Here is a 24,204-nt window from a genome sequence, read left to right on the forward strand (position 1 = left end):
AGATTCCATATATATGTTAGCATACAGTATTTGTTTTTCTCTGACTTACTTCACTCAGTATGACAGACTCTGGGTCCATCCACCTCACTACAAATAACTCAATTTCGTTTCTTTTTATGGCTGAGTAATATTCCATTGTATATATGTATCACATCTTTATCCATTCATCTGTCAATGGACACTTAGGTTGCTTCTGTGTCCTGCCTATTGTAAATAGTGCTGCAGTGAATGAACATTGTGGTACATGACGCTTTGAATTATGGTTTTCTCTGGGCATATGCCCAGTAATGCGATTGATGGGTCATATGGTAGTTCATTTTTTTAGTTTTTTTAAGGAACCTCCACACTGTTCTCCATAGTGGCTGTATCAGTTTACATTACCACCCACAGTGCAAGAGGGATCCCTTTTCTCCACACCCTCTCCAGCATTTATTGTTTGTAGACTTTTAAATGATGGCCATTCTGACCAATATTAAACTTTTGTGCAGTATTAAGAAAAAATGATTTTGTAAAGACAAACTTTTGTAAAGACAAAAAGGAAAACGTCCACCACTCAAGACAGTCTAATTTCCCTAAAATAGAAAGGTGGCTAAAATTCAGTGAGAACTAACAAGCCAGTAGCAAAACGGTGAGACAGGAATGGGCAGCATACCAAAACAGAAAATACAAATACCAATAAACTGAAAATTTGCCAAACATCACTAAATTTTTTTTTAAAAAGCAGTTATATAATCTATATTTGCTACTCAGACTGGCAGTTTTAAAAATTGATAATAGCGGGGGTTGGTAAGCATGTAATAGGTATCTTTGTTATCACTGCAATAACATAAATTGGTAAAAAACTTTTCAGCAGGCTATATTAACAATGTGTTAAAACGTTAAGGGTCCCTACTCTGACGCAACAACTCTACTTCCAGGTATACATCCTGAGGGAGTCTCAGCTGGGCTCCGAGAGGACCGGGACTGGTATTTTCACCGTGGGCAACAACACAGCGGAGGCCCCCCAAGTGCCTCTCACTAGGAGCCGTGACACAATATGCTGGGGCAGCTACACGCTGCGATGATGCTTGTTGAGAGTGAGGTACATCCACGCCACATGTCCAAGATCCACGGGTAAGTGAAAAGGCAGGTTGCACAAGAGCGTGAGTAGAACGTTCACATTTTTGTAAAAGAAAAGTGGGTTGATAAATGCAAACAGAAGGCGATATACTGAATGTTCACCAAGCCACCAGCAATGGTGATCCCAGAGAGGTGGGGGTGAGCACTTAGGCTTTATATATATATATACACATACACACACACATTTTTTAATGAGCATATATTAGTCTAATAAGCAGAAAAATACAAGTAAAAACAAATCATGATTAGTAAAGCGTTTCCATAATTATTTTTAAATTTCTTAACATAATGAATGATGGGTATAGCTCTAATTTATCCATCCTTATTCATACAGACAATGTATGAATTAAAGTTCATCTACTGTTATGGATGAACTGCATAATCAGAGTTTTCACTTGGTCATAACTTCCTTTGCAAACTCTGCTGCTCGACTCCAGGCACAGTGTGACATCCATGGGTGAGAATCAACTCACTCGCCCAGGTGTGTGTCAGAAAAGCACCCGGTGTCCCTTGGCTGCTGTGACACCAGGTACCTGAGCAGACAGGACAACTGCGAGAGGAGAAGGCAGCCCTAGATCATCCACTCTTGCCAGAGCAGTCCCTCTGAAGATTCACTGGCTTCCGTGGTTCCCCCCAAATCTGACATTTACAAAGTAGCCGAGATGCTCACACAGGGAGAGAGGAGGATATACTCTGCACAGAGGTAAAAGGGATCAATTGGAACATCTCTGGGTTTGAGGAGAAGGCAGGCGGCCAAGGGCAAGAGGCATTCGTGACAAGTCTCAGTCGGGGATGGGGTGTGTTGCTCACAGGCCTATCTGCCGCCGCCCTGCACGCTCCACCCACACACAGGAGCTCACACAGCTGAGTTGCCCGGGCCTCTCCCGTCCTCCGCCTATACCTCTTATCGTTTCTTCAGCAGCGAGAGGCTGCTCTCAACACCCCTAGCCAGAAAACAGGCAGGGGATCCTGGGGCCAGCGATTACCAATAGTGAGCATGTTATTATAAAGACAGAGGAAACCGTGGCTTTAAAAAGGGATGGGAGGAAAAGGACTAAATTTTCGAAAATGCAAATTTTTTCTTCTACCTTCCCCCATCATTTGCGCAATTTTTGTCAAGTCCAAACGTAATTTAAAATGAGGTAGGTAGTTTCTCTCTGCTTGCGCCTTCATCCCTGTGTTGGCTGTCGAGGCCTGTGCCGTGAAAGCACTAGTGCCCCGCGCGGGGGGAGCACCAGCGGCGGCCCCGGCGACCGCAGGGGCTTCTCAGTTGGCTATTTTCTCAATCTCGTCCAAGTCATCTGTGTCCAGTCTTTCTATTTTCTTCTCTGGGGGAAAGAAAAGAGAATTCAAAGAGAGACCAACATGGGCTTACAGAGACACACACTCAGGGAAGGGACAGCACAGCAGGGAGGGAGGAAACACAGGTCTCTGCTGCCTAGGGACGTGCTGTGCCTCTGGCCACAGGGATCCTTCACTGACCCCAAAGGCTTCCAGTGGCTCAGCAAGGGACACGGACAGCAACAGCCAGAGCCCCAGGCCCCTCGGCCTGGCCAGGGGAGATTGTCATGCAAGTCCCTGAGCCCCGAGCTCTCCAGGTGTGCTCTCGGAGGACTTCCACATCGTAGGGAAGGATGGGAATGGGACAGGGACAAAGGCCTCTCTCGGGGCCACAGGAAGACCTACCCTTCACCCTCCCCTCCCCTCCTGGACTTGCCCCGTAAGGTAAGGGCCCAGCAGGGGACGCTCCCAGGGACTCACTGAAATGCTCCTGGATTCTGTTCAGGATGTTCATGCTGTGCTTGCTGTCCACCATGTTCACGGCCAGGCCCCTCTTGCCAAAGCGGCCGGTGCGCCCGATCCGGTGCAGGTAGGTCTCGTTGTCCGGGTTCCCATCCTTGTCCACGGGAAGGTCAAAGTTGATGACGACAGACACCTGTTCCACGTCGATACCTGCATGAAGGAGAGGTGGACAGGAGTAAGGATGGGAGACAAAAATCACTGCCGTCCACAGTCAGGCCTACACACACCAACCTCAGGTGGAAGGAACGGTCTGGGAGGGGCCAGCTCTGGGATTCAGACAAAGGGGCAGGTAGCGGAACCCAGAGGGAGAAAACAGGACTGTGGCAGGTGCTGACCAAATTATGAAATCAGCCATCAGGCTCCAGAGAGCCTCTGCTGGATACCAGTATCTGGAGAAGCAGCTAAAGCCTCACTGGGGGCCCCAAGAAGAGCAGGTGCCGTTCTAAGCCACCAAGTCAGGACTCCTGGCTTCTGTGAAAGTTCTCCTCTGCTGAGGGAATCCAAACAGGCTCTGCTAGAAAACAGGATCTCCTGCAAACCAGCGGAGTGTCCCGCAGACGAGGATCTCTCTTGCTACCCCGAGCCTGCAGACCAGGACACAGTCTCTGCTCACCGCGGGCACACACGTTGGTGGTGACCAGAACCTTCTCTTTGCCCTCTCGGAAGCGCTCAATCACTGCAGCCCTCTGCTCCACCACCATCTCACCGCTCAGCAGAGCTACCTGGTGGCCTTCTTTTGAGAGCTCTGCCGCCAGCCAACTAGCTGTTTTGCGGGTCTGGAAGGAAGAAAACATTTCAGAAATGAAAGTACCTTAAGAGAATACTTTTCATCTGGAAGACTACTAAAACTTTACAGTTAAGCATTAAATGTCTTAAAATTGTTAACATGATATGGTATAAAGAAATAACCATGTCACCTGGGTGCTAATCTTAGAAAAATATTTAACCTTAATATAATCACAAGGGGGAGAAAATCAGAGACATTCTAAAGACTACTTATTAGTCTGAACTGTTTTTTCATTTTTTGGGTTTTTTTAAAGATTTTTTTGATGTGGACCATTTCCAAAGTCTCTACTGAACCCGTTACAACATTGCTTTCTGTTCCATGCCCTGGCCCCTTGGCCCCGAGGCATGTCAGATCCCAGCTCCCTGACCCGGGATCAAACCGGCACCCCATACACTGGAAGGCAAAGTCTCAACCACTGGACTGCCAGGGAAGTCCCTAGCCTGGACTCTTCAAGATGTCCCCGTCATGAAAGGTGGAGAAACTGTTATAGATTAAGGGAGTCTCAAGAGACACTAAATGCAACAGACAGTCTCTGACTGGCTCTTAGGTTTAACAGCAGCAGCCAAAAGCAGTAAAGGCCATTTTGGTACACGTGGGGCAAGTGGCCTATGATGGACTACAGAGAGGACACTGTCGCTACATCATAGTGAAAGTCGTGACAATGGTGCTGTGCTCATGCCGGAGCACATCTCATTCTTAGGAAGCATTCAGGTGGGAAATGTCCTGATATCTACAACTGACTTTAAAATTATTCAGCAACAGACTTCCCTGGTGGCGCAGTGGTTAAGAATCCACCTGTCAGAAACTAACACACCACTGTAAAGCAATTATACTCCAATAAAGATGTTAAAAAATAATAATAAAATGTGCATAAAACCCTTACCCTAGAAAGGGACACAACAAATTTAAAATAATTACATTAGGCAAGATTTGTTTATATTGAATTTCTAATTCTTACTGTTTAAAACTGTCAGGTGCTTCATTAATTGATACTTTCACAAAATGAGAAATGAGTAATTTCTTTGATGGAAAATCATTAGTGCTATATGGTGCAAATCACCTGATAATTTAAAAATGTAAGGCATGGCTTCTATCAAGTTACATTTCAGTAGAGGAATAACATGCTTACAAAAGGGTTTTTTTATAGTAAGTATTTATATACACACATACTTTCTAAATATACTGAGTTACATTATGTCTGGAATAAAACAGTTAATCAAAAGGATCTATACTGCAGTTTTCTACCGTATATGGCATTAGATATATATCCCAAAGCAAAATAACTGAAAGTATTTTATTAAATTTTAAAAAAAGAATCAGCCTGCCAATGCAGGAGACATGGGTTCGAGCCCTGGTCTGGGAAGATCCCACAGGCTGCAGAGCAACTAAGCCCGTGTGCCACACCTACTGAGCCTGCGCTCTAGAGCCCACGTGCCACAACTACTGAGCTTGTGCACCAAGAGCCTGTGCACCACAACAAAAGAAGCTACTGCAATGAGAAGCCCGTGCACCAAAACGAAGAGTAGCCCCCACTCGCCACAATTAGAGAAAGCCAGCGTGCAGCAACGAAGACCCAACACAGCCAAAAAAGATTCAGGAAAAAGTACACGTATCCACCACACAAAAGCTTATGGATAAAGCAAATGTTGACAATAGATGAAGGGCATGAAAGTGCTCATTTTGTATTTTTTTTTCATCTTTTCTGTAGGCTTGAAAGTTTCAATTTGAGTTTGGGAAAACAATGCCACTCTAAAAACAATTTTTAAAAAATCTACAGGTATTCCAATAATAGAGTAAGAGCTCTCTTATTCTTACCTCGCTTAACAGAATTTTGATGTTTTCTTCAGCGATCTTAACTATTCCTGAAAAGTTATTTTGGCTATTATAAATGGGGTCTATCCTTCCATTTTCTAAGTGTTTGTGTTTGACACTGGAAAACTACTTATTTTCTAGTAATTTTCTAACCAACCGTCTTGTTTAGTTTCTTATTTTTCCTACAGATACCTGTTGATTTACTTGGGTTTTCTAATGTATTACCTACAAATGATATAAAGTTCAGGAGACTCTATGCTTAGACTATGTATATGCCTCAGGATACTAAGAAGAAATTGTTCCTTACATCTTCACAAACCACTTCCTCCCCAGCCACAGGGAGGGAACCTGGGCCCCCAGCACTAAGTGGGGCTGGCTGAGAGGGAGGGCGCAGGGCCACACCCTCCAGGGGAGCTTCTCCCCCGCAGGCTGCCTCCTGCTGCTGCTGCGGCTACTCACGTGGCAGAAGATCATGGCTTGAGCGATGGTGATGGCCCCGTAGATGTTACACAAGGCCTGGAACTTCTCATCTCTGCTATTGCACAGGACGTAATACTGCTTGATGGTGTCCAGGGTCTCCTCCTCGCGCTTCAGTTTGATGATGTTTGGGTCTGGGACCACTTTCTGGGCAAATTTCCAGACAGAGTCTTCGAAGGTGGCAGAGAAAAGCAGCATCTGGCAGTTCCTGGGAAGCATCCTGCAAGGGAAGGCCCAGGTGTTCAACATGACCCCGACAGAGTGTTTCACTGGAAGGAACAGAAGCACAGCCTCCCCAGGCTTGGATGACCTGTGTCCCCAGGAAGGTGGCAAAGCAGGCAGGAGCACTGCAGGGAGGAGGGAGGAGCAGACGTGGGGGCAGGGACGGGTGGTGGTAGAGTCCCTAAGTCTCCTTCCTCAACCCAGGCTGGGGGTACGGTCAGTGCGACATGGAAATGGCCCACCAAACAAATGTCTCTGAGAGCTGCAGAGTAAAGAACCTGGCGGGCAAGAAGAGGAGGGTGAAGTAAAAGGAGATGATGCTGCAGATCAGGAGGCCAAGAAGTTCCTCCTGGCTCACGAGTTCCTACCTCTGGATGCGGATGCTCTGATCTTGGTGGCCCTGAGTAGCTATCATCACGTCAGCCTCATCCAGAACAAACACCTTGATCTTCTTGGGGTCAATGAACTTGAGCTTGGAGCACCAGTCCAGAACGGTCCCAGGGGTGCCAATGACAATGTGCTCACTGATCTTCTGACCTCTTTCCACTGTGGAGACAAGATGTGTTCTGTGGGTATTTCCATGGCTAAACCCACTTTCGAAATGAAAGCCTTGCCCAGCCTTCCAGAGCTAGAACAAGTTAATTCCAGATTTCAAAACACAGGGGTGTTACCCAAAAGTTTTGTGTTCTTTTACTATAAAATGGGCATAATGACACCTATCTCACTGCACTGCGGTCAGGATTAAATCCTACACAGTCCACCCTCCATGAGTGTTAGTTTCCCTTTTTCTACTTTCTCCTGTAATTCCCCATCACCCAACTCTTTTTCTTTAGCATAACACTTATTCTTTTTATACCATCCCTTCACTTATGGTTCATTGATTTCCTTATAAATTGGTAGTTTTGAATCCTAGGATCCTGGCCCAATGATTTTTTGCTTTGTTAGACATTCTAATTGTGTAGACAGTTTTCCTAAGTACAGATTCTCTTTGATTGAAAAAAAAACACATTACTCTCAAACTATAGCTGGTGGGAGTTGAAACTGATATAACCATCTATCAAAATTACTAACGCATGTAGCCTTTGACCAGTGCTTCCACTATTACGAATCAATCCTGTATGCACATGAATATGTGTGAAATAACATATATGCAAGGATATGCATGCATTAAAACATAACTAAGTAAAATATGACACACCGAATGGATGACACCAATAAAAGTATAAAACTGTTTAGAGGGCTTCCCTGGTGGCGCAGTGGCTGTGAATCTGCCTGCCAATGCAGGGGACACGGGTTCGTGCCCCGGTCTGGGAGGATCCCACGTGCCGCGGAGCACCTGAGCCCGTGAGCCACAACTACTGAGCCTGCGCGTCTTGAGCTTGTGCTCCGCAACAAGAGAGGCCACGACAGTGAGAGGCCCGCGTACCATGATGAAGAGTGGCCCCCACTCGCCACAACTAGAGAAAGCCCTCGCACAGAAACGAAGACCCAACACAGCCAAAGATTAAATAAATAAATAAATACATTTTTAAAAAAGAAAATAAACTTGTTTTTTTTTTTAAAAAAAAAGTGCAAGGGAGACCAAGGAATTTTAATGTAACAGTACGATGAGTTCATTAATATGATTTCAGATATCACATGGCAACTAACTTTTAAGTAATTACCACTTGTTAATAAGTTTTGGTATGGCATCCAATAAAACAATATCTAAAATTATAAGAAAGGCTAGATTTTCTTCACATTCTTCCAAAGTAAGTACTTGGGGTCCTCAATAATGTTTACGAGTGTAAGAGAGCAAAAAGTTTAAGAACCGCTGCTCTAGGTGATTATAAACTGCTGGGTTGAAGGGATGTCTCTCATTTTTCTAGGTAATGCCAGCTGCTTCTGGAAGTCAGTGTGCCAATGTATACTCCCCACTGGAGCACATGAGCCTTCCAGTTCTTCCACATCTTGGTCAACACTTGGTCTGTCGGACTTCCTCATTTCTACCATCTGAGAGGCATACAGTGGTTTCACCTGACGTTTCCCTGATGACTAATGAAGCTCATCATCTTTTCACGTTTACTGGCCATCTGAATTCCTTCTTTTGTGAAGCGTCTGTTCAACTGGGCCTCTCTCGTCCATTTTCCTATTGGAATGCTTACTTTTTTCTAACTGTTTTGTAGTTTTATATATTCTGATAACTTCTCCATTACCCATTTTCTACCTGCCCCTCCTCCCATTTTAACCCATATTTTCTACATTTTGCAGAACACATGAAAAACGAATTGGTGGAAGGGTTTCTGATTTGGTAAGAGCAAGTGAACTGTACGTGCTCTTAGATTACTCTTACTAAAGCTGTGCTTTACTTTTAAAGAAAGGGAACTGACCCAACCTACCATCTTCAGTGCTCATCCCTCCCTCGTAAGCAGCTTCCAGAACTCTGGATGCTGAATTCAAACCCTGGCTCCTCAGTGAAATACTCCACACTTTAAGAACCCCATGACTCATGAAGGGATTTATTTTAAAAAAAACAACTTAAAATCTTATTTTAGGAGTGGAGAGAATTATTAACAAATCAGCAAGTATTTAAGTAGATTTGCTAAAGGCAACACTGGGCTCCAAGGTCAGACTGAACTAGAATGTTGAATATCATCACCTCATCTTCAAAATTCAAATACCTAACCACCACCCCCCAACTCACGGCCTAGGTCTTGCCCCTTTATACTCACATTTATTGCCTCGAACAGCATAAGCAAGCTTTAGTTCTGGATGAAATCTGCCCATCTGCTCAATCACTTTTCCTGTCTGAAGCGCCAGCTCATACGTTGGGGAGAGGCACAGACACTAACGGGCAGATCATAGATGAGTTTAGGAGAGACTTGTAGTAACAGACAACAGGCTCTAAAGCAACAAGTACACCGATGTCATTACCACTTGAACAGTGTAGGAAACCACATCCTCGTCAACCAGGCCCACATTTCAGCTGTAGACAGAAGCCTTCAACAGGGAGCCCTGGCTTGGCAGATGCCTTCAGAAGCCACTGTTTAAGGCTGCTGCTTCCCAATCAATTCTACCCAGGTAAGGGCCTGGTGCACCATCGGGCTTTGCCTGAGCAACAGTCTGAGGCATCAGACGCGTGCAGACTGTACCAGGGGCACCCTCGTTAGACAGCCCCCCAGATGGCACAGCCATTCCCAGGATGAGCAAGCCAGGGCCCCCAGGATTCCACCCCCTCACCTGGGGGTATCTCTCTGCTGGTTCCACTCGGCTGAGCATGGCCAGGACGAAGGCAGCTGTTTTGCCAGTACCAGACTGAGACTGGGCAATCAGGTTCTGTGGGCTGGATGAAGGAAGAACAGAGATGAAAATAATACCGGTTAATAACAAGTGTTGGGGCTTCCCTGGTGGCATAGTGGTTAAGAATCCGCCTGCCAATGCAGGGGACACAGGTTCGAGCCCTGGTCTGGATCCCACATGCTGCGGAGCAACTAAGCCCATGTGCCACAACCACTGAGCCTGCGCTCTAGAGCCCACGCTCTGCAAGAAAAGAAGCCACAGCAGTGAGAAGCCTGCGCACCACAACAAAGAGTAGCCCCCGCTCACCGCAACTAGAGAAAGCCTGTGCACAGCAACGAAGACCCAATACAGCCAAAAATAAATAAACAAATTTATTAAAAACAAAACAAAAAACAATCAAGTGTCCAAACATTCTTTCTGGGTGGTAGGAATAGGGATTCCCCCTTTATGCTTCTATTATCCAGGTTTTCTGCACTGAGTACAATGATAAACTTTTTATATGTTGTTAAAAAAACCTGCTTAAATATTAAGTGAAATGATGATTATTTTATTTTATTTATTTATTTTTTTCCCCAGCCGCTCCGCAGCATGTGGGATCTTCCCGGACCGGGGCACGAACCCGCGTCCCCTGCATCGGCAGGCGGACTCTCAACCACTGAGCCACCAGGGAAGCCCATGATGATTATTTTAGATGGGCTCACACTAAGAAATGCTCATTCTAGACCCTAGTACAGCTAGAGTGCTCTAGTTTTATACCCCAAGGGGCCTATGGAAATTAAGACTGCAGAGTAACATCCGTGCCCAGACAAATCCCTGAGCCATAACGTGTCTTCAGGACTCGGCTCCTACTAGGTGCTCCCTTTTCTCATCTTTATGGAAAATTTAAGAGAACAAGTCAGATGCTGTAGAGGGAACTTTCACATTTCACTTCAGGCCCAATGTCATGGGAATAGGTGGCATTTTTTTTTAAAAATTTATTTATTTTTGGTTTGCGTTGGGTCTTTGTTGCTGCGTGTGGGCTTTCTCTAGTTGCGGTGAGCAGGGGCTGCTCATTATTGTGGTGCGCGGGCTTCTCACTGCGGTGGCTTCTCTTGTTGCGGAGCACGGGCTCTAGGCGTGTGGGCTTCAGTAGTTGTGGCACGCAGACTCAGTAGTTGTGGCTCATGGGCTCTAGAGCGCAGGCTCCGTAGTTGTGGCGCACGGGCTTAGTTGCTCCACGGCATGTGGGATCTTCCCAGACCACGGCTTGAACCCGTGTCCCCTGCATTGGCAGGTGGATTCTTAACCACTAAGCCACCAGGGAAGTCCTAGGTGGCATTTTTATCATCAAAAAAGAGGGACTCCTCTGGTGGTCCAGTAGTTAAGACTCTGAGCTTCCACTGCAGGGGGCACAGGTTCGATCCCTGCTCGGGGAACTAAAATCCCACATTCTGTGTAGTGCAGCCAAAATATAAACAAACAAATAAATAATACAGTTGAATGAAAAAAGTTGCTCCCTAAGTATGATACCATTTATGTAAGGTTTAAAAATATGCAAACTTGGAATTCCCTGGCAGTCCAGTGGTTAGGACTCGGCGCTTTCAGTACCAAGGGCCAGGGCCCGGGTTCAGTCCCTGGTCAGGGAACTAAGATCCCACAAGCCACGCAGCATGGCCAAAACAACAAACAAACAATGAAAGCAAACTATGTAGTAAACGGATAAAGAAACATGAGAGAATAATGACCCACATCAGTGATGCTCACTTGGGAGGGGGAGGGGGAGGGGGAGGGGGCTGTGAATGGAGGGAGTTGTATGGGGGCTACAACTGCCAACTAGATTAATGGCAGATTTATTTCTTGGCAGGATGGGGTTACGGAGATGTTCCTGGCATTGCTCCTGATATTTTTTGCAGGTCTCAAAATTTTCAAAATTATTAAAAAACAATAGCAACAACAACAACAAAATAGTTTTTAAAACTGCATAGAATAACAGCACTAACTTTTTCTATCAGTTTTTATTAAGTGGAAAAGGCAGAAACTGTATTGAATTGCATCTGACTCTCTCTGCATCTGTCTAAGCTGTTCCCCTGAAGAAGCACGTTGCTCTCAACGGCCCATCTTGTGCTCAGGAACACTACAGCTCTTGGTGGAAGACGGTGAACCCAGTTCTGAAGAGCTGTGCCAGGGTCCATATACTTACGGCTCAGCAAGCATCATGGGTAACGCATTCTCTTGTATCTTGGATGGTCGATTGAACCCCATGGCATAGACTCCCTGCAGAAGCTCTGGTTTCCTAGGAGGCCAAGGAGAGAAAGATGGATTCCTAGTTGTTGAAATTGTTTTAAAGGCCTAGAATTTTATTTTTCCCTATATCTAGCAAAGAATGATACTTCCTGTCAGACAAATTTTCCTGTGCCTTAAAAAATACTAACTAAAACAAAACCAAACCAAAATCTTTCCCTACTAAATCTTAATCTGAAACTATTATGCAATTTATAAAATCCAGGCTAGTTTCCTTTCTTGGAGAAATTCATCTTTCAGGAGACCCATAAATTTGGCTGGCCTTGGATGACAAACATTCCCAGGATACTGGAAGAATGGTACTTATTAATTCATAATATAAAATAAATTATAAAAGACATATCTAAAAATAAACACTGCTTACTATGCCACTAAGATACAGAAGTCCCTTTAGGGAATGAGATTTGTTTTCATTTCTCAGTGCAGATGCTCCACTGAACCACAGTCATTTTGTGTTCCATGGGCCTTCCAAAGCCAGCTGTGCAAGAACTCGGGACAATTGAGAGGTAAGAAAATTGATTCAGCCAGTTTCTAGTAAATAGGTAAAGGGAGTTCAGTTGTCATACTGAACTTTACGAGTGATTAGATTTACTTATTATGTCAAGTCAAAATCAAAACTAGAAAAGCACTAACTTCTTACATAAGTAACCACACCACAAATATCAAATAAAGCTGCTTTTGTAGTACATTTATAACAAGCTCTCTGCTACCTCTAAATTGACAGGGTGTTTAACAAAAATCCCACCACACTGTTTTTAAAAAAAAGTCAAACCAAGTCAAGAGTGTTCTCTAAGACTTCCTTAGAGTTTAACAGGCTCTCTAAAAGGCAATTCTTCTGGCATATGGTGGTTCTCAGACACAAAGAACTTTGAAAAGTAACATCCATTTGGAAGAAAAGGTTGTGAAGCTTAGCAGATTCTGATTTGGTTGCCAAGGAAACAAACTCACTACTGAAAGAGGACTCAAGTGATCCAAGAACTTTCAGTGGCTCATTATTTTTCTTTTACTTTGCAGATCTTTTCAGTAAAAAATAGACCAAGTATATTAGGTGACCTAGGTTTTACTCTTTGTTTCCTTTGGCTACTAACAATTAAATCAGAAAGAACTTGCCTTTTCAAAGAGGACAGTTCATCACTGGTTGACCTGAGAACCCCAGTCCTTCAAATGAAAGGAACTTAAAAAGACCACTGATACTTGGAAAAGCAAGCTGTCAGAGCACACCTAGCTGCTTGGACAGAATTTATGAATGGAAGCAGAGATGACAGATTTGCTGAAAAAAGCCTTTGACAGAGAAAATACACATAGAAAAGTCTAATGTCCTGAAAATATTCATAAAAAAAGGCCACACTTTAAAAACCTCGCTCTTAGCTACTGCTGCATTAACTTGATTTGGTTCTAGTTAGCTCTATTATTTTAAGTGTCTCTTACTCTAAAGTGGTGGCAATAGTTGGCAGAAACGTGGACCCTATTTCCCTACAGTGGGCATATGATATATGCCCACTGCCTTTGCTGAACAAAGGCAAAGAATCCATTCATTCCACCACTTTCTTATTCACTAGCTATTTTCTGTCTATGATTTGCGTCCTGGCAGGCAGCAAGAATGGTAGCTATGTCTTGTGTTACTCATAACACCCAGCATAGTGTCGTGTACATAAACCAACGACCCTAAATACCTCTTTACTAACTTACTGAAGGAAACGAAAAACTTGGCATAACATTACATAATTCTCTGCCTTTAAAACAAGGACATGTTAGAAGTCATGCTCACCACAGTGCATAAATCTGCACACTTAAGGCTTAATTCTGGGTTCTGGATTTTTTAAAAAATTCTGGAACACCGAAGGCTGATTTCCACTGCAGTTACTGGGAATCCTGCATAGGCTTCTTGGACAGATTTTATAAAAGCAGATAAACTGTTCTTAACACTGTAAACCCTATAGTCTAACAAAAGGGCTTACCTAATAAGAAATGTTCCTGACATCCAGAAATCACCTGTCAGCCAATATTTTATTGAAAGTTCTAAGAGCATAAAAGAAAAAAGACTTTCAGCTATGATGAATAAATCTGTGGCATTTAAAAATCCCTAAGGAGAAGAACTGGGTAGCCAAGAGACAAGGGTAGAGGGAGACCATCACTTTTTCATACTTTAAAACGTTTGAATCATGTGAATTATTAACTAGTCAAAGAAAGTAAATATACTAAGATTTTTTAAAAATAAAAGTAGAAAGTAAAACTCCCACAAGATCTCTGATATGCTAAGTCTTATAAAGGAGGGACTAGCAAGGAACAGTTGTTCAAAGGAATGGATACTCACAGCCGAAGCTCCTCGAAGGACTTCACCGAGTAGAGCGGGGAGTTTGGATCCCGCTGCAGGACTTCCACTTGGTTGGTGTTATCGACAAGGTTGCTTCTGATCAGCTTGTTGAGTAAGGACTGGGCGGCTCTGTCCTCTGTAGGAAAAAACCAGTAGATCTTCCTCATATTCACTGGGCAGACCTGACCCTTGTGAAACCTCTCTCCCCATGTCTGCACCCGCACCTGAATGGCCCAGCAAGGTGGGAGAAACACATGGTCACACCAAAAGGTCTCACTTTCAACTCCTGACTGCTACACTCAAGTAGGCTGAGCTGCCCAGCAAGACTTCATGTTTCTATACGCCGCTTGTTCACTCTTCTCTCTTCAACTTCTAACCTCTCCACATTCTCACTCATCTAATGACCCTGCGACTCACTTCCCTGAGAAGTGAACGTAATCAGAAGCACCTCCACGCGCTGCCGTGACGACCCACACACCCACTTGCGTTTGTGTGCGTCCTTTCCACCTTCCCTGCTGTAACTATGGACGGACCGCCATGCTCCTGAGGCTAGCCCCTTAAACAATGGGTCCCATTCCATCTTTCAGACAAGGATATTTCTCCCAGCAGTGACCTTCTCTCTTGCATGATCAGTTTCTCCCTCTAACGGATCATTCCCACCAGCATGTATAAACGTTGTAACACCTCTCATCACAAATATCCTTCCTCCTTTATCCCACATCCCCATCCAGTTACTGTCCCAGTTCTCTGCTCCCCTTTATGGAACATTCCCTGACAGGGCTGTCTATACTCATGTCTTCACTTTCTCTTCTCTCCTTCTCTGCAGAATGCACACTGAAGAGGTTTTTTTAATTTAACCTCCCCACCTGACCTCAACAGCCCTTGTCAAGCTCACCAATGACTACTACACTCTAAATCAACTGAACAATTTTTAGTTCTCTTAACCAACTTATTACCTGTATATGACTCCCTACTTTTGAAACACTTCCTTCTTTTGGTTTCTGGGATACCACTCTCTTTTGGTTCTCCTTCTATCTCACTGTTTTCAGTTTCTTGGCTGATTCCCCTCATCTCCTTGATCTTATAACTCAGAATGCCTCTGGCTCCAGAGAGGCATGTCCTAGGTGATACTATGTCTCTTGTTACAGGGTTTCAAAGATTAGTTACCTTTCTCTTCTTCATCTGTTTTCTCTGGAGTGGCATTGGTTTTGATAACACCTACACAAGAAGACAGTTATCATAATCAGAACGGCAAGTATCAAATCCACTCAAAAGGGGACCTCCCTGGTGGTACAGTGGTTAAGAATCTGCCTGCCAATGCAGGGGACACAGGTTCAAGCCCTTGTCCAGGAAGATCCCACATGTGGCAAAGCAATTAAAGCGGTGTGCCACAACTACTGAGTCTGCGCTCTAGAGCCTGTGCGCCACAACTATTGAAGCCCATGCGCCTAGAGCCTGTGCTGCACAAGAGAAGCCACCACAATGAGAAGCACGCACAATGCAATGAAGAGTAGCCCCCACTCGCTGCAACTAGAGAAAGGCCGTGCACAGAAACGAAGACCCAACACAGCTAAAAATAAATATAAATAAATAAATTTATTTTTAAAAAAAATCCACTCAAAAGATGGGACAACATAAATATCAAACCTTATTTAAGTGATCAAAATTTAAATAGTTGGCGTTTCTATACATTTAATGAATTTTTATTCCTAGGAAGTTTAGTGCATAAGAAAATTTCAAATTTCTAGAAATGCTGGCTGACTTCAGAGTGATCAGATATATCACCTCTGACTTACTTATTTAAAATACAGCATTATTATAACTATATTTAAAATACAGCATTATGTTAGCAGACACAATTAGACATGAGAAAGAAAATAAAGGTATTAAAAATTAAAAGGAAGAGGTAAAATGATCACTTTTTTAGGTTACAAAAGATTGTAAACTTGTAGGACTAAGAGTATCAACTTAAAAATGACTACAAAATAAGATATCTCAGTAAAAGATAAAAGAGCTAGGTACAAAATAAATAAATAGAAATCAGTAGCTTTTATAAATAGAGATAGTATTGAAAAGATCCTCTTTATAATAGCAACTAAAAAGATAAAATATTGCACCTAGAAATAAAATTAACAAAAAATATGTGAGACCTATATGAAGAAAACTTTAAAACACTCATAAACTGATGCAAAGAGATAAAGCTAAAAAGTTCATAAATAAAAATGGAACTCTAAGATATTCAATTAACCCAAAAGAAAGCAGGAAAAGAGGCAGAGAAACAAAATATAAGGGGACAAAGAAAAAGTAAAATTGCTAACCTAAACCCAACCACATCAATAATTACATTAAATGCAAACGGATAAAATACTCCAATTAAAAGACAGAGATTATTAGAATGGATAAAAAAGCAAGATCCAACCGTCAGCTGTCTGCAAGAGGCACACTTTATTTTTGAATTTTTAAAAATTGAGGTATAGTTAATTTACAATATTGTATTAGTTTCAGGTGTACAACATAGTGATTCAAAATTTTTATAGATTATACTCCCACAAGAGACACACTTTAAATATAAAGACACAAATAAGTTGAAAGTCAGTGGATGGAAAGAGATACATCACGCAACCAGTAAGCATACGAAGGCTGGAGTGGCTCAGGTAATGCAGATTTTAAGACCAAAATCACCACCAGAGATAAAGGAGGATATTTTTAATAAGAGGTCCATTCATCAGGAAGACATAAATGTGAATGTACCTGGCAACAGATCTGCAAAACACAGGAGGCCAAAACTGACAAAATTAAAGGGAGAAATAAGACTATTCCACAATTGTCGTTGGAAATTTTAACACTTCTCTTTCAACAACTGGAAGAACTAGACCAAAAAGCAAACAAACAAAAAACAGTCAAGACATAGAAGATCTGAATTAACACTATCAATAATGGTGGCCTAATTGACATTTAGAGGACACTATACCCAATAACTGCAGAATCATATTTAAAGGTTTCTGATCAAAATGGAGTTAAATTAGAAATTAATAAGATATCTAGAAACCCCCCAAATATCTGGAAATCAAACAACACACTTCTAAATTATCCATGGGCCAATGAAGAAATCAAAAGGGAAACTGAAACTATTTGACGTATATGATAAAAAAGAAGAGGAAAGTAAACCCAAAGTAAGTAGAAGGAAAAAAATCCAGAGTAGAAATCGATGAAATAAAAGACAAATATTCAAGAAAATTAACATTGCTGAAGCCTAGCTCTTTGAAAAGATTAAAAAAACTGATAAGTCTCTAGGTAGACTCATCAAAAAAAAGAAAACAAACACATACCGCCAGTAATAGAAATGAAAGAGGGGACATCACATATGCTACAGTCATTAAAACATTCCTAAAGGACACAAAAAGGGATTTGAAAAAAATGGAAAGACTTAATCATAGGTTTTATAAAAAGACTCAATAGCATATAGATGTTAAGTTATAAATATAACATGGTCCTAGGAGAAATACTAAAAGATTCTTTGTCTTCTTAGAACTAGTCAAGTTGACTATAACAGAATACGTATGGAAAATAAGAATAGCCAGGAACACTCTAAAAAAAGATCAATGGGGACTTCCCTGGCGGTCCAGTGGTTAAGACTCTGCACTTTCACTGCAGGGGGCATGGGTTCAATCCCTGGTCAGGGACCTAAAATCCCACATGCTGTGTGGCACAGCCAAAAAAAAAAAAAAAAAAAAAGATCAATGAATGGGGACCAGCACTCACAGATATTAAAGCATGTCATAACGCTCCAGCAATCAGGAATATGATCCTGGTACATGAATATGCAAAATAAACTTGATAGGATAGATGAGAAAATGCAGAATTTGGTATATAATACAGGTGGATCTCAAACTAGAGAGGAAGAATGGACTATTACAAAAGTGGCACGGAAACAAGTCTGTAGCCATCTTGAAATTAAAAAGTTGAAACACACTAGAGAAAACACTTTGTATCCATACCTCACAATTCACACCAGGAAACATTCCAAAAGGATCAAGGACTGAACTATGAAAACTGACTCAAATTCCAGAAATAATAATGTAAAAGACTGATACATTTGACTATATAAAAATGTTTGCAGAGGGACTTCCTTGGTGGTCCAGTGGTTAAGACTCCATGCTCCCAATGCAGGGGGCCCAGGTTCCATCCCTGGTCAGGGAACTAGATCCCGAATGCAGCAACTAAAGATCCCGCATGCTGCAACAAAGATCCTGCATGCCGAAACTAAGACCTGGCGCAGCCAAATAAATAAATAAATAATTTTTTAAAAAAAAGTTTGCAGAGCAAAAATACACAAGAAAAAAGTCAAAAGACAAAACTGACTGAAGTATTAGCAACTTCTATCACAATCTTAAAATATGAAGTTCTTCATATTTAGAAAAAAGAAAAAGCTCAGTAGAAAAGGAAACAAATTCCTTTATACTTATGAAAATATTCAACCTTATTAATGAAATACAAAATGTATTACACTGATCCACCATGTTTTACCTGTCAGATTAGCAAAATTTCAACTTTTTGACTTCTGTGGTGGGGCTATAGGGAAACACTTTCATGCTTTACTGATAGAAATATAAATTGGTATAATACTTATAGAGGGTGCCTTGAAAAATACTGATAAAAAGTGCAAGTGCATATGCCTTTGACCATGGATATCCATTTTGGGGGAATTTATCCTACAAACGTATTTGCATACATGTAAAAAGAATTAAGTTCATGGTTATTCCATGAAACACTTTATAACACCGAAAGAATATGACCAACCCAAGTATCTATCAAAAGATGACTGGTTAAATAAATTATAGTCTATCAACACAATGTAATACTATGCAGTTACAAAAGTGAGTGAGGAAACTCCATTTACTGGGAAGGAAAGCTTGCCAAGATATGTTGTTGAATGAAAAAAAAGTAAGTACACTGTGTATACTCTGCCATCCTTTGGTGAGAGAGAGGGAGAGAGGGAGAAAAAAATCTGTATTTGTTTTGCATAAAGAAACATTGGAAGTGCAACTGAGATTATCATACTAAGTGAAGTAAGTCAGAAAGAGAAAGACAAATACCATATGAGATCACTGATATGTGGAATCTAAAATATGACACAAATGAACCTATCTATGAAACAGAAACAGAGACACAGACATAGAAAACAGACTGGTGGTTGCCAAGGGGGAGGGGGTTGGGGGAAAGATGGAGTGGGAGGTTGGGGTTAGCAGATGTGAACTTTTATATATAGAATGGATAAACAACGAGGTCCTACTTATAGCACAGAGAACTATATTCAATATCCCATGATAAACCATAATGGAAAAGAATATATAAAAAAGGAATGTGTATGTATGTATAACTGAATCACTTTGCTGTACAGCAGAAATGAACACAACACTGTAAATCAACTATACGTCAATTAAAAAAAAAGAAACTTTGGAAGAATATTAAAAATCCAGTAACAGTGGTTACTTATGGCATAGGGTGGTATATGGGTTGAACTCTATTCCCCCCCAAAATTCATATGATCAAGTCCTAACCCCCCAGTATCTCAGAATGTGATCTCCTTTTGAGACAGGTTCACTGCAGATGTATTTAGTTAAGATGAGGTTGTTAGGATGGGCCCTAATCCAGTATGACCAATGTTATTATTAAAAAGGGAAATTCTGGATGTAGACATGCACAACGCCATGAAAGCAGAGACTGGGGTGATGATGGCAGAAATTCCTATAAGCCAAGGAATGCCAAAGATAGCCAGCAAACCATCAGAAGCTAGGAAGAGACATGGAATAGATTCTTCCTCACAGCCTTTTGGAGGAACTAAACCAGCTGACACCTTGATCTTACATTTCTGGCCTCCAGATCTGAGACAATAAATTTCTGTTGTTAAACCATCTAGTTTGTGATACTTTGTTGTGGGAGCCCTAGCAAAGTAACATAGGTGGGGAGTGGGGTCTGGGTAAATGGTGGTCCAGGATGGGAAGGAGGCCTTTCACTTACTTATACTTTCTGAATTTTGAACCCAGATTAACCTTTCAAAAAATTAAATTAAAAAAAACTTAAGGAAAAATTATCAAGTGAACAGTGACTGTACAATCCAATAGTGATTCTTGATTTTTAAGGAGTCAGAAGCTAGATAAAATGTGGAAAACTAATCTATCTCCATCATTACTGAAACCGAATTTACTGGTTCTCAAACCCAGTGCTGACATTTGCCAAACGTGCTAAATGAACGCTCCTTTCCACACTGCAGCTGCGAGTGCAAAGCAGAAGTGCACATGTAGCTTGTAGTTACTAGTGACTCACCATTGGTATCTGGTTTGACTTTCTCTTCCTTGATCTGCAAATTACTCATCTGAATGGGAATAAAAGGAAATACTTGTAGAGACACCTGATAACCAAATACCATGAATTACACAACTGACCGTTAAACAAAAGGTTTGAACTTCAAGGGTTCACTTATTCAAGGATAAATGCTACAGTATTACTCAACCCATGGTTGGTTGAAACCAAAGATGTGGAACCACATATAAGGAAGGACAATGTTAGTTATTTGGGGATTTTCAACTGCAGGGAGGGTTGGGGGCTCATAACCCCCAAGTTGTTCAATGGTTAACTACATTTATTAAGCTCATGTACATAAGTCTAAATGGTAAAACAAAAAAGGGGAGAGGGTCTTACCCAACTGTTATGAATCAATGTTTATTTACTTACTTTTAATTTTAATTTTATTTTTTTGGCCGCGCCGCACGGCATGTGGGATCTTAGTTCCCCGACCAGGGATCAAACCTGTGCTCCCTGCAGCTGAAGTGCGGAGTCCCAGCCACTGGACCACCGGGGAATTCCCAGGAAGCAACATTTTAAAACATTTACTTATACCAGCCACCCAATAAGCAGAGTGGTTGAAACCAGATACCAAGTATCTTTAGGTCTATATTTGTGTTATTCATAATAACACAGCTAGATTAGGGTTGTAGGTTAAAAAAGATTTGAAACCAATTCTCAGTAACTGTCTTTTAGGGAATACCTGATGCTAAATACTAGATTTAAATTCTAGAGTACAGAATCATATCCTTTATAATACTTTTTGATTTATTTGTGGCTGTCAGTCTTATACTTCTGACCTGATTCCTCCTGAACTCCAGTGCCGCATTTCCAAATGCTTGATGGGCACTGTATAGAAAAGAGTTAACACAGCAGGTCTGACTGCTATCCTTAGGAAAGCCAGCTTGCAAAGTTGGTCCCTGGCTGGCATCTGGAAACTTGGATTTGGAGAGAGTTCCCACCATTCCCAGAACCGCTGAGGGGTTCACTAACTATCTTTCTAAAAACGTGGTTTATAATAACACCTGGTTTCCTTCCAGGGGTCTGGAATTTTGGTACCTGCTCGGCAAAGAATGACGATGTGATAGACCCCTAATAAAAACCCTGAGCACTGAGTCTCCAACGAGCTTCTCTGACAACACTTCATATGTGTTGTTACAATCTGTGGCTAGAGGAATTAAGCAGCAATTAAGTGGAGCTTGGGACTCCTCTGGGAGAAGATTCTTGGAAGCTTGTGCCTCGTTTCCTTTAGACTTTGCAACACGGGCCTTTTCCTTTTGCTAATTTTGCTTCTCATTGTAATAAATCACAGCTGTGAGTACAATCATCTGCTGTCCTATGAGTTCTCCCAGGAAATCATTGAACCTGGACACCTCTTGGTGATTCCCAACACAGGTACTTACCAAGCTGTCCTCCTTACCTCAAAGTCAGAACAGCCAAACATGAACTCATCACCCTACATATCAAATCTGCTGTTCCTCCCACTCCCCTAATCCTGTCATTAGCACTATATTAATACCACCTTGTGGGATCCAGGTTGAAAACAGTCATCTTTGCCTTTATCTCCCTTCTCTTCTTTTTTTAAAATCTTCATACCTCCACAATTATCTTTTTGTGTGTGTGTGGTACGCGGGCCTCTCACTGCTGTGGCCTCTCCCGTTGTGAAGCACAGGCTCCGGACATGCAGGCTCAGCGGCCATGGCTCACGGGCCAAGCCGCTCCGCGGCATGTGGGATCCTCCCGGACCGGGGCACGAACCCGCGTCCCCTGCATTGGCAGGCGGACTCTCAACCACTGCGCCACCAGGGAAGCCCCACAATTATCTCTTGAATCCACCCCCTCATCTTCACTTTCATCATTCAACATAGGCCCCCTATCTCTGGGCTATGAGAGTAACTTCCACATTGATCTGCTTTCCTTTAGACATCACTCCTAATATATTCTGTTCTCTGCAGTCCAATAAATCTTGCTAGCTCACAGATCTAATCTTGTCAGTATCCTTCTTAAAAAACCCCAAACCAGCCAAATAAATCCTTTCATCTTTAAGTTCTTTGTTAAGGGCCAAAGTACACTCCTACGATATTTTCAGTACTGCTCCTACTACAACCCGAGAACCTTAAGCTGCAGCAAAAATGAGTTCTGATTCCTGTTCTCTAGGCAAGTGCAGCACTTCTGTGCATTCTATTCTAAAATGCCGTTCACCTTCATCTCTATCTTAAATGATTATTTTTTAATATCCAGCCCCAATATAAACTTCACGAGGAATTTCCCTGACTTTTCTGCTCATAAACATCCTCTCCCCATTCAAAGTTCATTTCTCACATTATTCTTACCATTTTCACAGCACCTCCCGCATTCTAGGCTTCCTAACTAGACTGTAATAAAGCTTCTTCCTAAACTTCCCTGGATTTAGCCCATTTCAACTATCTGCTGAGAAACTGACAATCCTCCCAAAGTAATAAAGGGTGACTGGAGAAGAAATGTAATTTAGGCATTAAAAGGTTACATAAGGGCCTCCCTGGTGGCGCAGTAGTTGAGAGTCCACCTGCCGATGCAGGGGACATGGGTTCGTGCCCCGGTCCGGGAAGATCCCACATGCCGCGGAGCGGCTAGGCCCGTGAGCCATGGCCGCTAAGCCTGCCCGTCCGGAGCCTGTGCTCCGCAATGGGAGAGGCCACAACAGTGAGAGGCCCGCGTACCGCAAAAAAAAAAAAAAAAAAAAAAGGTTACATAAGACTTCAGACTACATGGGACTTCCCTAGCGGTCCAGTGGTTAAGACTCCGTGCTTCCACTGCAGGGGACACAGGTTCGATCCCTGGTCGGGGAACTAAGATCCCTCATGCCGCACCTCATGCTGCAGGGGGCGGGGTGGGGGGGAAGGCTTCTGACTACAAAAAACCCCTATATTCTTAAAATCAATGGTCCATTACCACCAAACAAGGTAACCTAGAGATAAGAACAGGGAGTCACAGTTTACACTATAGTTAACTTCCCACTGAATGGATCTTCATTAATCAAAGAACCAGTATATGAAATTAAACGTATTTTTAAACACAGATGAAACAATTTGTAGTGCCTCCCCTCGTATGCAGTAGATTGAAACACTAAATATAAACCTGAATCTGTTATTCTGAAAAGTGCTACAAACCGCCAACCATGTTAAGCACGCATCTAAAAAATGGTAAAATAAGAGTAGCAGAGAATCACTCAGAAACCAGATGAAAACGAGAATCAGCATTGCGCCTTTTCTAACAATCCCCACTGAGAAGGAGGTGCAGTGCAGAAAAGACAGCATACATAGCAGGGACAGATTTGCCACAGGATAAAAGTCTTTAACTTGCCCAGATCAAAGGAAAAGGCTCCATACTGGTCTCTTCTGCCTTAGCCGCAAATCAAGGCTAAGAGATTCCTCCCAGCAAACCTTTAGGGGTGTGTAGGCTACGGGCCTGCCCAACCCAGGGAGCTCCCTGGACTCCAAGCAGGGTCGGCTTGGGCCCTCCTACTACGCTCGCCCCGCCTGGAGCTGAAGCCACTGACCGACTTGACAGCCGCTTCCTGCTCGTCCACTGCCAGGGCCCACGAATCGGTGGCCATGGTCCCGGAGAAGGAAGGCCAGCTGGCGAAAAACACAACCGAAAGCACTGCAACACCAGCCCTGAACCCTCTGCAGGCGCAAGAACCACACTCACGCGGACCGGAAGCGGCGATGCGCGAAGGTGACGTCAGTTTCCGTCCGGCGCGAGACGTCACCATCCGCGCGGCGCC

The 24,204-nt window shown here is 42.7% G+C and overlaps 1 protein-coding gene across 2 annotated transcripts; it reads right to left on the minus strand.

Annotated features, from left to right (window-relative positions):
- DDX19A (DEAD-box helicase 19A) lies at nucleotides 1–24,142 on the minus strand. Of its 2 annotated transcripts, none has more exons than XM_059046087.2 (12): nucleotides 23,977–24,142; nucleotides 20,421–20,469; nucleotides 15,261–15,311; nucleotides 14,094–14,229; nucleotides 11,679–11,771; nucleotides 9,440–9,542; nucleotides 8,932–9,046; nucleotides 6,589–6,766; nucleotides 5,981–6,218; nucleotides 3,536–3,698; nucleotides 2,881–3,072; nucleotides 1–2,447 (listed from the first exon to the last, which is right to left on the minus strand). In XM_059046087.2, the coding sequence occupies exons 1-12, from the start codon at nucleotides 24,031–24,033 to the stop codon at nucleotides 2,386–2,388; spliced, it is 1,437 nt and encodes a 478-aa protein (XP_058902070.2). In that variant the 5' UTR covers nucleotides 24,034–24,142; the 3' UTR covers nucleotides 1–2,385. The 2 variants fall into 2 exon arrangements, with proteins under 2 accessions (XP_058902070.2, XP_066875651.1); XM_067019550.1 differs by having other exon boundaries at nucleotides 117–2,447; nucleotides 23,781–24,129.
- Between the last annotated feature and the right edge of the window lie 62 nt (nucleotides 24,143–24,204).

The sequence above is a fragment of the Kogia breviceps genome, chromosome 18 (genome assembly GCF_026419965.1).
Source record: "Kogia breviceps isolate mKogBre1 chromosome 18, mKogBre1 haplotype 1, whole genome shotgun sequence".
In the NCBI taxonomy this organism is placed as follows: domain Eukaryota; kingdom Metazoa; phylum Chordata; class Mammalia; order Artiodactyla; family Physeteridae; genus Kogia; species Kogia breviceps.